Source organism: Cannabis sativa, chromosome 1 (genome assembly GCF_029168945.1).
Source record: "Cannabis sativa cultivar Pink pepper isolate KNU-18-1 chromosome 1, ASM2916894v1, whole genome shotgun sequence".
NCBI classification, from domain to species: domain Eukaryota; kingdom Viridiplantae; phylum Streptophyta; class Magnoliopsida; order Rosales; family Cannabaceae; genus Cannabis; species Cannabis sativa.
In genome coordinates this window covers 72,856,640-72,872,681 of record NC_083601.1, presented here as the reverse complement: position 1 = coordinate 72,872,681, position 16,042 = coordinate 72,856,640, and the positions used below count along the sequence as shown (strand labels likewise).

Sequence of the window (16,042 nt, the reverse complement as noted above, 5' to 3'; positions counted from 1 at the left end):
TAGTGCACTCCTGGTCTGCCGTATGCATCTTTATTTGGTTGTACCCAGCATAGGCATCCATGAAAGATAGCAGTTTAAATCCGGAGGTGGCGTCCACCATCTGGTCAATCCTGGGCAGCGGAAAGCAGTCCTTTGGGCAGGCTTTGTTTAGATCCGTGAAATCTATGCAAACCCGCCAAGTTCCGTTCGGCTTAGGCACCAGGACCGGATTGGCCAGCCATTCCGGATAGTATACGTCGCGGATCATGCTGTTGGACAAAAGTTTATCCACCTCTTTCTCTAAGGCCTCGGCTTTCGCCGAGTCGAGCGGGCGTCTCTTTTGTTGTATAGGGGGCATGTCCGGATTGACGTTGAGGACATGCGTGATGACATGAGGGCTGATGCCGGTCATGTCCTCTTGGCGCCACGCAAAAACATCAATGGCGCCCTTCAGTGTTTTTATTATTTTATCCTTTTCCTCCGGATCTAGGCCTCTCCCTATCCGGAGTACTTTGGTGGAGTCGTCGTCGCACACTGGTATCTCTTCGACGTCCTCCATTGGTTCTACGACCCTTTCGGATCCTATACGAGGATCCAACTCGTCTTCTTCAGCCTTCTCTACTTCGGGGGGCCCCCGGACCATGAGTACCTGGCAAATGGGTGGCAACGTTGTAACATTGCCTGGCCTCTCCCTGGTTTCCCCTCACCGTTCCGACTCCGGCTTCCTGGGTGGGAAATTTTAGGCATAGGTGTCGGATAGAAGTTATTGCACCGAAGTCGACGAGGGCCGGTCGGCCTAAGATTGCGTTGTAGGCTGTTGGACAGTCTACCACCACGAAGGTGCAATACTTAAACGTGCTCTGCGGAGTGTCCGGGCACAGGGTAACTGGGAGCCTGACTTTTCCCATCGGGATTAGAGTTGTCCCGTTAAACCCTGTGAGCTGCGATCCGCTAGGAGAGAGGTCCCGGTCGGTCAATCCTATCGCAGTGAAGGCCTCTTTGAAGAGCAAGTTCACGGAACTTCCATTATCAATCAGGACCCTGGCCACCACTTTATTTGCAATGGGGGTCTCTATGACCAGCGGGTCGTGATGAGGAAAACGCACCGTCTTGGCGTCTTCTTCCGTGAACGTTATGGGTTGGTCCATTAGCCGAGGCCTTTGAGCTGGGAGTTGAGTGACCTCCCACACTTCACTGTGCCTTGCTGCCTCGGCATATCTCTTTCGCTCCTTCCGAGTGTTTCCTCCGATATGGGGACCTCCGGAGATCATGGCTACCCGTCCATTAGGCCGAGGCGGTAGTCCGGTATATGCCGGGTGTCACTGCGGGAGCACCGGAGGCAATACTCTGCCGTACCCCCGGTGTCCCCGAAGGCATGCCCCCGCCACCCGCCCGGGGTTAAGGTGGGGTAACCTATTTTTGATCCACTCATAGAGGTGGCCCAACCGGATCAGATTCTCAATCTCATCCTTGAGATTTTTACACTCGTTGGTGCTGTGACCGATGTCATTGTGATATTCGCACCTTTTGCTCGGATCTCTCCGAGAGCTGTCCCTGTACAAAGGCTGGGGTCTCCGGTAATGCGTATTCTGCCTTGTGGCAAAATAGACACGTTCCTGGGAGTCCGTGAGCTCTGTGTACTGGGTGTATTGGGGTGTGTACCCCTTCTTTTGGCGCTTCTCTCCCGTTCGGGTGCTGCCCTTGGAAGACCTCTTGCTTCGAGACCCTTGAGTGGGGCCTATTAAGCTAGCGGTTGGGGTAGCCTGTGAAGGAGCCCGCCCATTCACCCCGGACGGATTGCCGTAATGGGAAGATGCCGGGGGCAGAGCTTGCCCTTGGTTGTACCCGGGAGTGGCAGAAAACTGTATGCCACTAACCGGAGGGGTCGCGGTCGGGCGCACCCGAGGGCGATACTCCCGGCATGTATCCCGCTATCCCGTGGGATAGTAGCCTCCGTAAGCCACAATCCGGGCTTCTTCGAGGTTAATATATTTTTGGACTCGCTTACGGAAGTCCCGAAGGCTAGCGGCGCCTTCGTCGTAATTCGTTCCAGAAGGGAGTCCCAGTACGGATTCCTGCTTGGAGAAGCGCAAGCTGTTGTCCGTCGTCAACCTTCTTGGTCTTCGAGGCTTCCTCTCGGAACCTCTTGATGTAATTTTTTAGAGTCTCGGTGGGTAGTTGCTTGATGTTAGTTAGGGCACTAACTTCCAAATTGACCTTCCTGGCGGCGACAAATTGCCTCCGGAAGTTGGTTTGGAGTTTGTTCCAACATCCCACCGATCCTGGTTCTAGTTTCTTGAACCACTCCTCCGCCGAACCGCTCAGAGTGAGGGGGAAGCATAGGCACTTGGCGTCATTGCTGACCCGCATGACTGTCATGACTCGGTTGAATCGTGACAGGTGATCACTGGGGTCGGAGTTCCCAGTATATGCCGCCATTTCGGGCATTTTGAAGTTTTTAGGGAGCTCCGCCTCCAGGATATGCTTGGCGCAGGGCTCCCGGTCCTCACTGTCCGAGTCGGAGTCATCTCCCTTCTGCCTTCGGGAGACTCGGGCAATATCTTTTCGAAGGCTGGCAAGCTCTGCCATAATCCCTTCGTTTACAGTACCCGAGGAGACTTCGGGTCTGTATCTTTTTTGATCAAGGTGATCCCGGAGGTCACCTTGATTCCCATTGATTTGATTTCTCAAATCAACGGGCGGACATTTCTGTCCTCCTCTTCCTCTACCCCCCGGTTCCTGGTGCACGGAAACGCTCTTTCGGTCCCCTCGATCCTGAGGGCCAAGACTCCCTCTTCGGGGCTTGCCCCTCTGCGGACCTTTCCCTTTAGGGAAATCTGAGCGGACCTTGCGCGGATCCTGCGCCTTTTTCTTCCGACCAGGGGCAGAAGTAGGGTTTTTCGTTTGGTTTTCCTCAGCAGGGTGCCTTATAGGGCTAGGTTCCCTGGGCCTTTGTTGCTGGGAATTGGGCGACGACGTAGCTGGCTCCCCATCGAGTCCAGCGGCCATTGCCTTGGGATGCACGTGAATGCCAGCGGCCTCCATGGCTTTTTGCATGGCTAGCATCACCTCGTGCATTTTTTGATTTTGCACTTTCTGAGCTTCGATCTCAGCTTCGTGATCGATGGCTTTTTGCCTGAGGAGCACCAGCTCTTGGTAGCTTCCATCATCGTAAGCGTATTCGTCGAGGTGTTCCTCATGGTTCTCATCTGGAACTTCTTCCTCGGACTCCTCTGCCGCTCTTGAGGCTACATCCTCTTCATTGGGATCTTGAGCGTCTTCTAGAGGGCGAGGGTGACGTGTAGCTCTTGTCTCCACCATTGTTGTGAAGTTAAATGCTTGTTGCGAAGCAGCTTTCCTCAGCTCTCAATGAAAGCACCAAAATGTTGACCGAGGTTTTCGGCAACTAATAAAATACGAATATAATAGTGAGCTATAAGAAAGCGAGATGAAGACTTTTTACGTGGTTGGGGCGTTAATGAGCCTTAGTCCACGAGCCACTGATATTTATGGATGTCTTTAATACAGATCTTACACTTGGGAGAATATTTCTCTCTTTAATACAAAGAATGTTCTTGGCGAGTTTTTTCTCTGTTTGCTCTTAAGCAGCCAAGATTCTCCGACCCCATTAAATGAGCTTTGACGGGGTATTTATAGTGTTTTAGGGGGGCAATCCCTAGAATTGTACTTACACATGTGTCTGTAAGTATCCATAAAGTTGGGCATTTCCGATGAATAGACCATGGGTGATGCATGGTCAAATCCCTAGGTGCTGTAGGGTTTTTATGGAGAATGTCCTTTTTGTCTTATGATTGACGTGACTCTTCGCAGAGTAGCCGTCGCTAGACTTAAATGATCATTACTGTAGCGCTGCTGTTTGGGGGATGTGCCGTCAGACTTTATTGCGTGTACAGTCCCAACACGCTTCCTCCCATGCAGCATTAAATGCGACTTGATGTCTCGGGAGAGACCTGACACATCCCGGAGTGCCTTTGAGCCATGTTCGCTTCCGGGAGTACCTTGTACTCCGGGTGCATCTTCCGGGACCCATTTGAATAACGCTTCCTGGTGTCATACAAGGACTTAGCAGTTCTCTCTCAAGTAATTTGATCCACGTGTCCCTTCCTGACTGGTCCACGTATATTGGGCGATTTTAGGAGCAACAACACCAATTATAAAGCGACACTTTATCGTGGTGTTAAGCACCATAATATAATATTTACACATCATCTAAAAATATAATATTTTATTTTATTTCTTTTTCACATTATTTTTGGTACTTTTACTCTTAAAAATACTCCAATGTATAGCACTCTTTAAAAATAATATAATTATGATCTCATACATTATTATTATTATCATTGAATATATATCCTAATGAATTTTTTATTAAAAAATAATGAATAGCATCAATGCTACAACATAGCATCCATGTAAATTTTTGGAATGACATTCTCTTCTCTCCAATAGTATAGCATCTTAATATTTTGCCACATAATATATCCATCTCACTAAGCATAATCTAAAGTTTTACCATTAAAATGTTCTATGTGTCTCATAGTAATGCTCATAAAGAAAATGTAAGAAACAAAGTGTGGAAAACAATTAAAAATAAATTAATTTTTCATGTTTGATATGGAAAATTTTGTTAAATCAAGCGTTTTTCATACATTTTTTCTTTCCATATTAAATACAAGACTTCATTATTTTTGATGTTCCAATTTTTTTTTATATCTTTCTTACCTTTTTCTTTCCCACCAAAATACAATTTCTAAACATTTTTAGCCATCTTATTGATTATGACAATCATAGGTTTGAAATACTAAGAGCCTATTTGGTTGTGTTTTCAGTTTTTAGAATTGTGTTTTTAAAAGTGAGAATAAAAAAATTATCGCTTTAAAAATTTAATGGTATTTTGCATAAATTTTTTAAAACTATTTTTATATTTTTTTCTTACTAAAAAAATCAATATTTTGTTGCGATAAGAACAATAGAGAAAACTAAAATTGAGAAAAAGAAGAATTGAATTCATTAATTGAAAAGAATGGAAGATACATCAGTATATATACAGAGGGAAAGAGTAAATAAGAGAACTAAATTAACTAACTACTTGAACACAACTACCTGAACTACCAACCGAAAATAACGGATAAAACTAACTAACTACAGTACAAATGAGTAATCTGATATCCCCCCTTAAGATGGACTGTAGATATCGTATACAGCCATCTTGCGAATGTGAGATGAAAGAGTAGTAGAAGAGAGAGGCTTAGTAAAAGCGTCTGCCAATTGTAATGTAGTGATCACTAGGATAAGTCAAATAGTTGAGGCTTTGATCTTTTCTCGAGTGAAATGGCAGTCGAGATCAATATGCTTGGTTCGTTCGTGAAAAGTTGGGTTATTTGCTATATATATGGCAGACTGGTTATCATAGTAGATGAAAGCAGGAGCATGTTGACTGATTTGGAAATCAGTCAAGAGATACTGGATCTAAGTTATCTCACTACTGGTGCTGGCAAGGGCTCTATATTTGGCCTCGGCAGAGCTTTTAGAAACAGTAGTTTGTTTCTTTGTTTTCCATGAAATTAGACAGTCTCCTATGAAGATACAAAAACCAGTTATGGATCGTCTTGTTGTGGGGCAAGCAGTCCAGTCCGAGTTGGAGAAGCCTTTTAGGTGTAAAGACGAATTGGAACTGTAAAGAAGACCTTGTCCAGGGCTACCTTTCAAATATTTAAGAAGATGATGCACAGCTTGCATGTGTGTAGTGTGTGGAGATGACATGAATTGACTCAAAGTGTTGACATCGGATGTTATGTCAGGCCTTAAAAGAGTGAGGTAAAGAAGTCTGCCTATAAGCTGTAGGTATGAAGAGGGATCATCCAAAAGATTTCCTTATTGGTCATCAAGCTTCGTTCTGGGATCCATTGGGGTTTTTGCAGGTTTACTTCCTGTGTAGTCAGTGTCTTCAAGGAGTTGTAGGGTGTATTTTTGTTGAGACAAAAATACACCTTCTACTGATCTAACAATTTCGAAGCCCAAAAAATATTTAAGTGGTCCTAAGGCCTTGAGTTGAAACTGGGCATTAAGGGACTCTTGCAACTGGTGAAGAAGTTGAATGTTGGGACATGTGATGATAATGTCGTCAACATAGACGAGGAGTGCAACGAACTGGTCATTAAATCCTCGTGTGAATAAAGTGTAGTTGGCTTGGGATTGGGAGAAGCCTGTTGTGAGAAGAGCATCAGAGAGCTTCTTATTCCATTGTCTTGAAGACTGTTTGAGGTCGTAGATAGATTTGTGTAGTTTGCAAACTAGGTTAGAATTGTCCTCTGTGTTGGGAGGGGTGAATCCAGGAGGCAATGCCATGTAGACTTTTTCTTGGAGATCTCCGTTGAGGAAGACATTGTTGATGTCGATTTGCAAAGTAGGCCATTGCTTGATGGAGGAAATAGCCAGCAATAACTTGAAAGTAACCATTTTGGCAACTGGTGAAAAGGTATCAAAGAAGTCCAATCATTCTTGTTGACTGTAACCTTGAGCCACCAGCCGTGCCTTGCATCTTTCAACAAAGCCATCATTGTTGTATTTGATCTTGTAGACCCAACGACAGCCAATTGCTATTTTGTTGGGAGGAAGTTTAAACACAGTCCATGTTTTGTTTCAGAGGAGTGTATAGATTTTAGTGTCCATAGCATCATTCCACACCTTGAGTTATCGAGCCAGGTTGTAATTCCTTGGTTCGAAAAGAGCATTAACTGCAAGAATAAAAGCTTTGTGAGATTTTGATAGCTTGTCATAAGAAAGACATTTGTGAAGGGGGTGTGGTGTAGATGATTGATCTTGTATGGTAGAGTTGCACTCATAATCTCTTAGATAGGCAGGTGGTCTTGTTGTTCTTGTTGTCCCTCTTGGTGGATCATGATTTGAGGCACCTTGAGTATTTGTTCTGTTGGACGAAGCTGTAATAGCTTCAGGAGCAGCAATTGATTCCTGAGATATGCTGGGATGCTGAGATGTTGGTTCCTGCATATTTAGGGGTATGGCAGCAGCAGTGTTCTCAGGCAGAGCAGTATCTTTAGTGATATGAGTATAGTTTTCTGCAGGAAAATCACTCACATGTGTGTTAGATATATTAGAAGAGGGAAAAACCAAATGGGAGAAGGGGTCAACACCAATATAGAGGTGTTAAGTGTCTGAAATGGAAAGATATGTTCATGGAAAATCACATTTCTTGAGGCAAAATTTGTTTGTCATTTAAGTCATAAAGTTTGTAACCTTTGATGCCTTGTGGATACCCTATAAAAACACAAGGTTTTGCTCTTGGGGCAAATTTGGTGCGATTTGCATTAAGAGTACAAGCAAAAGCAAGGCATCTAAAGTTTCTTAGATTAGAATAGTTAGCTGCAGTGCCAAATAATAGCTCAAAAGGTGTCTTATTATGAAGTAGAGGAGTTGGGGTTCTATTTATTAGAACGGCAGTTGTCATTATACATTCAAACCAAAATTTTATTGGCATTTTTGCTTGAAAGAAAAAAGCACGAGCCACATTTAATAAGTGCTGATGTTTTCTTTCAGCAATAGCATTTTGTTCTGGTGTTTCCACACAAGTGAAGTCATGCATAATTCTAAGTTTTGCAAAAACATTTTTAAACACCAATTCAGGTGCATTGTTAGAACGAAATCTCTTAATTGTGCACTAAAATTGTGTCTAAACATAAGAGAAAAATTGAGGTATTATTTCAACAACATCATATTTATGTTTTAGTAGATAAATCCATGTGAATCTTGTGTGATCATCAACCAAAGTGAGCAAATACTTATAGTTAAAATGAGAGCTGATGTGATAAGGACCCCATGTATCACAATGAACAATATCAAATTTATTGACAGCAATAGAATTGTTATTAGGAAAGATAAGCTTTCTTTGTTTAGCTAAAGGACAGACATAACAAGGTTTATTTTTCTGTAAAGAGCTAACAGTACAATTCAATTTGTCACTTAGAAGGGCAAGTCTCTTCTGAGATGGATGTCCCAATCTTAAATGCCAAAGTTCAACAGTTACAGAGAAGACATGCGCATTATGATTTGAAGCATCCATCACATAAAGGCCATTGATGGCCCTACCTCTACCAATCTCCTTTTGTTGTGTTTGTCCTGGATAGAAAAACTGTTAGCATAGAATTTTACTAAAGTGGAACCATTGTTAGTCAAGCAGCTGACAGATATAATATTGTATTTAAAACTTGGAACATAAAGCACATCAGTGAGAGTTAGAGATCTATTGACAGCTATGGAACCACTTTGGTGAACAAAAATAGAGTCAATGTTTGGAAGAAGTAACCTGGTTTTGAATATAGGAAAGACACATTAAAATATTTTTATATTGCTACATATATGTCGAGTTGCTCCTAAATCTATTATCCATGATTCATTATCAGGTGTAATGTAATAGTGAGATAGTATGATACCTGTTGTTCTTGAGGAAGAACTAGGATATGTATTGGGCATACAAGTTTGTTGATTGGCAAGAAAGTTCAAGAGTTGCTGATACTGAAGTGCATTCAGTTGGGGTAACAGAGTATGACCTTCATCATTGAAATTTTTAGAATTTGTGCTGGTTTGAACTTGGCTTGCTGAAGCATCTTTTGATTTGTTATTCTTGAATCCTGAAGGATATCCATGGATCTTGTAGCAATTCTCAATGGTATGGCCACGCACATTACAGTGCGTACAAAAGGGTCTGTTCCTTGTGTGTCAGGTTTTGGGTTGGAATTCTTATCTGACTGACAAGCAAAAGCCATGTTAGTGTTGGAATCATTTCCAGAAGAAAGATTACCTTTCTGGTTTTCTTCTTGAGTAACAAGATGGAAAACACGATTAGCTTCTGGTAATGGATCCATCAAGAGTATGTTGCTGCGTATATGAGAAAAATGGTCTGAAAGCCCCATTAAAAATGACATGATGTACTCCATGTGGTGTGTTCTTGGAGCTTCTTCACACCACCATAAGTGCATCCATTGCATGTAAAATTGGGCCTATAGTTGGACAATTCTTCCCATATCGTCTTCAATCGAGTATAGTACATGTTGATGGTCTGATTTTCTTGACGAAGATTCATCAAACCTTTCCTAAGATTGAATATGTGCGGCCCATTTTGCTGATGAAATCTAACTTTCAAATCTGTCCAAATAGCAGCTGCATATTCATTGTAAAGCAAACTAGAAGAAATCCCTTTAGAAACTGAATTGAGAATCCAAGATATAACAATGTTACTATTTCTAATCCAAGCATTGTAAAGATTATATTCAGAATTATGAGGTTTAGGTATAGAACCATCCAAGAATCCTAATTTGTTTTTGACAGAGATTGCAAGCTGCATCGCACGACTCCATGATATGTAATTGTCTTGCCCTATTAGAGGCTGAGAAACAAGAATGTTACCGGGATTGTCGCCATGGTGGAGGTAATACGGATCAGAAGGATCCTCAAGAGGATTTCTTGGATTCATGACTTGGTTGTTTTGATTTGCAGAAATGGCAGAACTTGGAACTCCAGTTTCAACTCCAATTTCTTGATTGTCACTAGACATCATTGATTAGGGAAGAACACTGGAAAGGGTTTCCAAGAGAGAAAGATTTGATTCCACGGAGTAAATCTAGTGAAAGAGAACACAGATCAGTACACTACCATTGCCGGAAAAGAAGACGCGGCCTGGTAGGAGAGAGGCGGAAGCGTAGAAGATCAGGGGAGAAGCTTTCTTCTCCGCTTTGATACCATGTTGCGATAAAAACAACAGAGAGAACTAAATTGAGAGAAAGAAGAATTGAATTCATTAATTGAAAAGAATGGAAGATACAACAGTATATATACAAAGGGGAAGAGCAAATAACAGAACTAAATTAACTAACTACTTGAACACAACTAACTTAACTGCCAATCGAAAATAACGGATAAAACTGACTACAATACAGAAATGAGTAATCTGATATATTTTAACACCATACCATGACATGAACCCATGCGGGTCTAGGTTCGGGTTTGGTTCCGGGTTTAGAATCCGAGTATGTGAGCAAAAATATAAAATATAATATGTTAGACAAAAAAAAATATTTTTAAAAATTAAAAACAACATTTTGATGTTTTCTGTTTTTTAGTTTTTTAAAACTCAATTTTTATAAAACTATTTTTAAAAATTTTTGCCAAGCGACCCTTATTGGTTTTTAAAACTGTTTTCAGTTTTAAAAAAACAGAAAACAATTTTTAAGTTATGAAGCCAAATAACCTCTATATTACCCCCTCATTTTGGTTTGTTCTCCTTCCACCTTATAGTGCAAACAATAAATACTCAAAAAAAATTATTGACAATATTTAAAATAAATAAGTTGGTGACTACGAGTAAATTTTTGTTAGCTATAGAGATCTTAGGGTCGGGACTCTGAGCTAAGATAGATTAAGTCTGCGCTTAGGCCCACTCAATCCAAGGGCCAAAAACTTATTTTTCTTTTGTAAGAGTTTTTTAAAAATACCTTATATCGTTTTAATAAAGATAAATATTTTTTTTCTAAAATCCACCCATTCTAAAGGCTAGCTCGAGGCTACCACTACACTATATTGCTAAAATTTATGTGTAATAAATCTAATTATTTTAAGAATTTATTTCGTAAATTTTTTTTATAAATAAAATAAAAAATCATTGACAATACTAAACTTAATTAAAAAGAAAAATTTATGCAAAATGTCATTTTTTTTTTGTAAAATTTTAATATTTATACAGTTTAATAATTTTTTTTCCATATTTTTACAATTTTTTTTTCAATTTTAAGATTTTTAATTATAATTTTATGGTGTTTTACAAAAATAATATAAAAATAGAATGAATTATCCGTATTTTTATATATATATAAAAAAGAAATTTTTACATGAAAAATCCTTTTTACACACTTTATTACATAATTACCCTCACACGCCTATTACTACATTTCTACTTACAAACTTATTTTTATTACACATTTACCACTTACTCATCATACCATGCATACACGTGTGCTCTCCCCATGCATCATCAATCAAATCATACTCTCTTCCCTCTCTTTTTTCATTTTGTTTTCATTTCATTTTCGATTCTTCATTTCTGTTCTCTAAGTTCATTTTGAATTCAAGTAACCTCCATTAACCACCCATAATTTATCACGTTTTTCCCTCTTATTTTTGGTTCATCCACGAATTTTCAACTTCCTCTTAGCCCACGATTTAGCAACTGTTTTTCCCTCTCTGTTTCATTTTTTTTCAATCTTATTTATACCATGGCAATCACTCGGTCATCTTCATCCCCTTCTCCAGTTCTCAAAAAGAAATCAAAAATGGGCAAGAAATCTTTGGCAAACAAATCCAAGGGTAGACGCCCAATCATTGATGATTTTGATTTTGATTTTGAAGCTCCAATGCCGAAGCGTGTGAGACCCCAGTCTTCGAAGAAAACGAAGCTGAACTTGGAGGAGCCCACGCTTCCAGAAATTTCTGGGAAAAAATTTCAAAAATCTATTACACATGCTGAAGATCGGACTGAGGTTGGTTTTTAGTTTTATTTTCGTTTCCCCCTTTCTTCCATTTATGCTTTACCCAGATTTTGGCGTTTTCATGTTCATTATGCTTTGTGTGATTTTAGGGTTTCATTTGCGCATTTTGTTTCATGTTTTTAAATTTTTTATTTATTTATTGTTGCTTTTGATCATTTCATTTGATTCTGGTCTGGGTGTTGTTCTTTAATTTTGTTTTGTTTTCTTTATTTTCAGTGTTTTTTTGTGCTTACAGGTTATGTGTTTTGTTTTCGTTTTTGGTGTTTTCAATCAGTCTTCGGTAGTTTCTTTTCAGTTTTTTAATAGTTTGTTACTGGTATGTTTTGATGTGTTTTCGATTTTCATTAGGTTTAGTTGTTTGCTGTTATATTTTAGATTTCAAAACGATTTTCAAATCTTTGCTCTATATTTTTCTATAGTTGTATATGTTTTTTAGTTTGTTTGTTGTTTTAATATAGTTTTGTTGTTCTTCTTATACTGCATTTTTCGATTTCTTTTAGGGTTAGTTGTTTACTGTTTTTTTTATGTTTCCAAACGATTTAAGGTCTTTGCTGTTATTTTCTGTGTAGTTGTTTGCCATTGATAGTTTGTTTTTAGTTTGTTTGTAGTTGTATTACAGTTTTCATACTGTTTTATTCAGGATTTATAATTTATCTTGGCCCTTTTTTGTTATGTTGCAGGTTTGGGACTGTAAATTTAGTCCTTCTGATTTTTACAGATCTAAGTGTGTATGCACCAGTGTTTATTCTGTGATAAATAATATTAAAAACACTTTATCTGTTAATTTGCTTTCTTTGTTTCGTCAAACTCAGTTTGGGCATTTTCTGGATATGCCTGAGTTTGTTTTTCATCCACAAGTCGTTCATAGTTTATTACTAAGGGAAGTTTTACAGCCTAATCCTAAGGAGTTTTGGGCTAAGGTTGCTGGCCGTTGCATACGGTTTAGTGCCGAAGAATTTTACCTGATTTCTGGTTTAGATTGTTTCGGTGATTGCAACAAGTTGTTGTTTTCACAGGAAACAAATCAATTGGTAGAAACATGTTTCCGTGGTGTAAAAACTATTGACAACAAAGCCATCGAGGATGCTTTTTGGGTAGTCGGTGGGGTTTGGATGAGTCTATTGGTTTGAAAATGGCTGTTTTGTATTTCATTCAGTGTTTTCTTCTTAGCAATACTCCTGACAAAGAAGTGTCTAGGTTTGTTCTAGATGTAGTTGATAGCGGTCGGTGGGATGAGTATTGTTGGGGTAGGGAATCATTTGAATTGACAATTGACTCATTCAAAGGTAGGATTGAGCATGGGATCATTATGAAAAATAGAAAGGCAGAGAAGGGAGGCCAATATGATGGCTGGTATAGGGCATTGGGATGTCCTTGGGTTTTCACTGTTTGGTTTTATGAATGCTGTCCTGCAATGGTGAACTCTTTCTGTAAGAGAGTTTCATCTTCTACTCCCAGGATTCTGAACTGGAGCAACACCATCGTCACCAAAAATCCAACCCTTCGAGACTTGAAGGGCAAGATTTTTGATTTACCTTTGGAGAAGGTACTTTACAGTTTCTTTACTGTTTTTTTCCTGTTTCTTTTCAGTTTTATATATGTTGTTGTTTTTTGGTTTTTCCAATTGTTTTAATTTTTTTTCATATTATGTTTGATTATGCTGTTCAGTTGAAGATAAAAAACATGCGTCCTGCGATGAAGAGAGTAAGCAAAGCCTTCAACTTGACGGTCTATTTATCGATGAATCTATTGATGAACGTGGTGTAGCGAAGCAATCCTTCGAGGGTGGCTCATCTTCAAAGAAGTCTGATTCAGCAGATATTGATTGGATGAAATCTAAGCTGGAGATGCTCAGTTCGAATCAATCATCATTGGCCGAGGACTTCATTTCGTTGAGGTGTTTTGTTGATTTTAATTTCAAATCCGTAATGACTGTAATTAAGGATATCCAAGAGAAGGTTAATGCCATTCATCGTCGTCCTTCTGACGAGGTATTTATTCTTATTTTATTGTTTAGGTTTTTTTATATTTTTTTTTGTATAGTTTCTTTACTGTTTTATTTAAGTTTCATTTATGTTGGTTGATACAGGGAAAGTCATCGGATGAATTAGTAACTCAAGATTCTGATGATGATGCTGATGATGATGATGATGATGATGATGCCGAGGATGATGAGAAGCAATTGCCTGATCCAGAAAATATTGATTCCGACTCCGACGATGGTGGTGAGTTGGTTAAAGTTGGTGGGGATGCTGATGATGCTGACAAGGCTGTTACTGCTGTTCCTTCTGCTGATGTGAATCCTTCTGAGGATGTTGGAGGGAGTGATAAAAATGTTAAGGATGTTGAGAAGCCGAAGGGCGATGAGTCTCGATTGAAGGGGGACGATTTCTTTGATGGGTTGAGCCAGCTTGTAATAGATGATGATCAAGTTGTGTTGGCTGGCTTGGAGGCTGTTCCTAAAATCAATGTAAGTTTACTTTTAATTGTTTTCAAAAAAACTAGGTTTCTTTTTGGTTGCTCATTAGTTTCTAATATGTTTTGCAACTGTTTTAATGCATTCTTTATTTTTTAGGTCCCCGCACCCAATCCAGATGTTGTTGGTGAAAAGTCAGATGCCCTTCATACTGATGAAGAAACTGAGGATACTGTCTCTGATACACCTCTGTTGGATAAGAGGAAGCGTGCTCCGGCCTTGAAATCTCCATTTGTTGATTTCGGGTCTGCTGATGTCGGGAGCACTCCAATGGAGCTTATGTCCTCAGGTTCTCAATCAGCTGGGGATGATAGGGATTTCAAAATGGTGACTTATGTGAAGGGCCTTTATGCTCTTAATGATGCTTTTGCTGATCCCGTATCTACCGAGATTGAGGCAAAATTTGACTTTTGGATTAGTGAAGGATTGCTTAAGCATCCCAGGTGACTGTTTTTTATTAAATCTGTTTTTGTATTATTTTTTTTTTTCCAGTTTTATTCCTGTTTTAATGCTATTTTTTTGCTGTTTTTTTGTTGTTGTAGGCATTATAATTGTTATGAAGACGGCGCAAAGAAATTTACCCCGGGTTTTAGGCTAGGTGTTGATTATGTTGAGGATAAAACTTGGTTTTACCATTTGGCCACATGCGACATGTTTATGAACGACTCGGTAAAGTTTCCAATTTATATTGTACTTATGGTAGTTTGTTTTTAGTTGCTTTATAAATGTTTTTTAGTTTTGATACTACATTTCAGTTTTTTTACAGTTGTTAAACCTTTTCATTTGTGTTTCTGTGTTGTTTTTTTTTCTCAGCATATGAACACCATATTCTATTACCTTCGGAAAAAAGGTAAGTATTCTTCCGCTGTGACGTTGAATTTCGCAACTACTGATTGTCTTTTTGATGATTCCATCCAAGCATTGTACCACAAATTTAACAAGGCCAAGTCAATGAAGACTAAGATGTCACACATTCACGCTGCCCACCCAATTGCGCATTACATCCGAGGTATGCGCATTCCCTGTTCCAAGCCTTGGTATGAAGCCGATCACGTGCTTTTCATCATCAATTTAAGAAGGGAAAGTCATTGGGTTTTTGGGCGTCTTGACGTGAACGAAGGGACGTTATTTCTGTACAATTCTTTGAGAACCGCGAAGATGAATGCCGCAGCTAGGAATGCGATGAAGGCTTATTCCGTGTTGCTGCCTTTGTTTTTCGATTTACTTGGGTTCTGGAAGAATAGAGCACAAGCTCCTGCCTCAGTTTCTGACCCTACAGCTCCATTCAGAATCGTGGAGCTTAGTGGTCTTGCGTCTCAGCAGAAGAAGTGAGTATTTCTTTTAAGTTTCTTTTATGTTGTTTTTTAGTTTCTAATTTGTTTATTTTTTCTCTATGTTTTTTAACAGTGATTGTGGAGCATATGTTGCTGCCTTTGCTGAATTCTTTATACACGGAAAGGATGTCCCTGCAGACTTTGACATCGAAGTTTATCGAACCCGACTTGCTTCACTTTTCTACTCGTACGGACAAAGGAAAATTGACCAAAGTATTGACAGCGAGGATGAGAAGCAAACCAAGTCTTCTAAGGCATCTAAATTGAAGAAATAGGATCTTTTAATTTGGTGGCTCTATTCTGTTATTTGTTGAATCTATTTACTTGACAAGTTTTAGTGTTGTTGTTTCAATGTAGGTATTATATTTGATTTTATACTATGTAGCTGGTTTAAAACTTTTAGGATATTTGACATTCACTCCTTATAATATCTTTATTGTATAGGTTTGTATTTCCCAAAGTTGTGTGTTTTTTTAATTGTTCAAGTTCTTATATACGGTCGCACAACTATGGAGAAACTATTAACCAACTAAATACAAACTATGTTTTCATTTTTCCTAAATAGTGCTATGAATGTATATTTATTCTTCGTATTCCATTAACTCTTTTCCCTTATTCAAGTTATGTTTTATCAATTATTGACTCGATCGCCTTTAAAACTGTAAAGAAGAAGT

At 39.3% G+C, this 16,042-nt stretch overlaps 2 protein-coding genes across 2 annotated transcripts; both read left to right on the top strand.

Annotated features, from left to right (window-relative positions):
- Nucleotides 1–10,891: 10,891 nt before the first annotated feature.
- Nucleotides 10,892–13,243, top strand: LOC115720150 (uncharacterized). The gene is made up of 2 exons (XM_061108756.1): nucleotides 10,892–11,549; nucleotides 12,239–13,243. The coding sequence occupies exons 1-2, from the start codon at nucleotides 11,286–11,288 to the stop codon at nucleotides 12,686–12,688; spliced, it is 714 nt and encodes a 237-aa protein (XP_060964739.1). The 5' UTR covers nucleotides 10,892–11,285; the 3' UTR covers nucleotides 12,689–13,243.
- Nucleotides 12,973–15,966, top strand: LOC133035765 (uncharacterized). The gene is made up of 4 exons (XM_061111964.1): nucleotides 12,973–13,114; nucleotides 13,227–13,549; nucleotides 13,648–15,362; nucleotides 15,442–15,966. Exons 1-3 carry the CDS (start codon nucleotides 12,973–12,975, stop codon nucleotides 14,131–14,133), a joined length of 951 nt encoding a protein of 316 aa, XP_060967947.1. The 3' UTR covers nucleotides 14,134–15,362; nucleotides 15,442–15,966.
- Nucleotides 15,967–16,042: the final 76 nt, after the last annotated feature.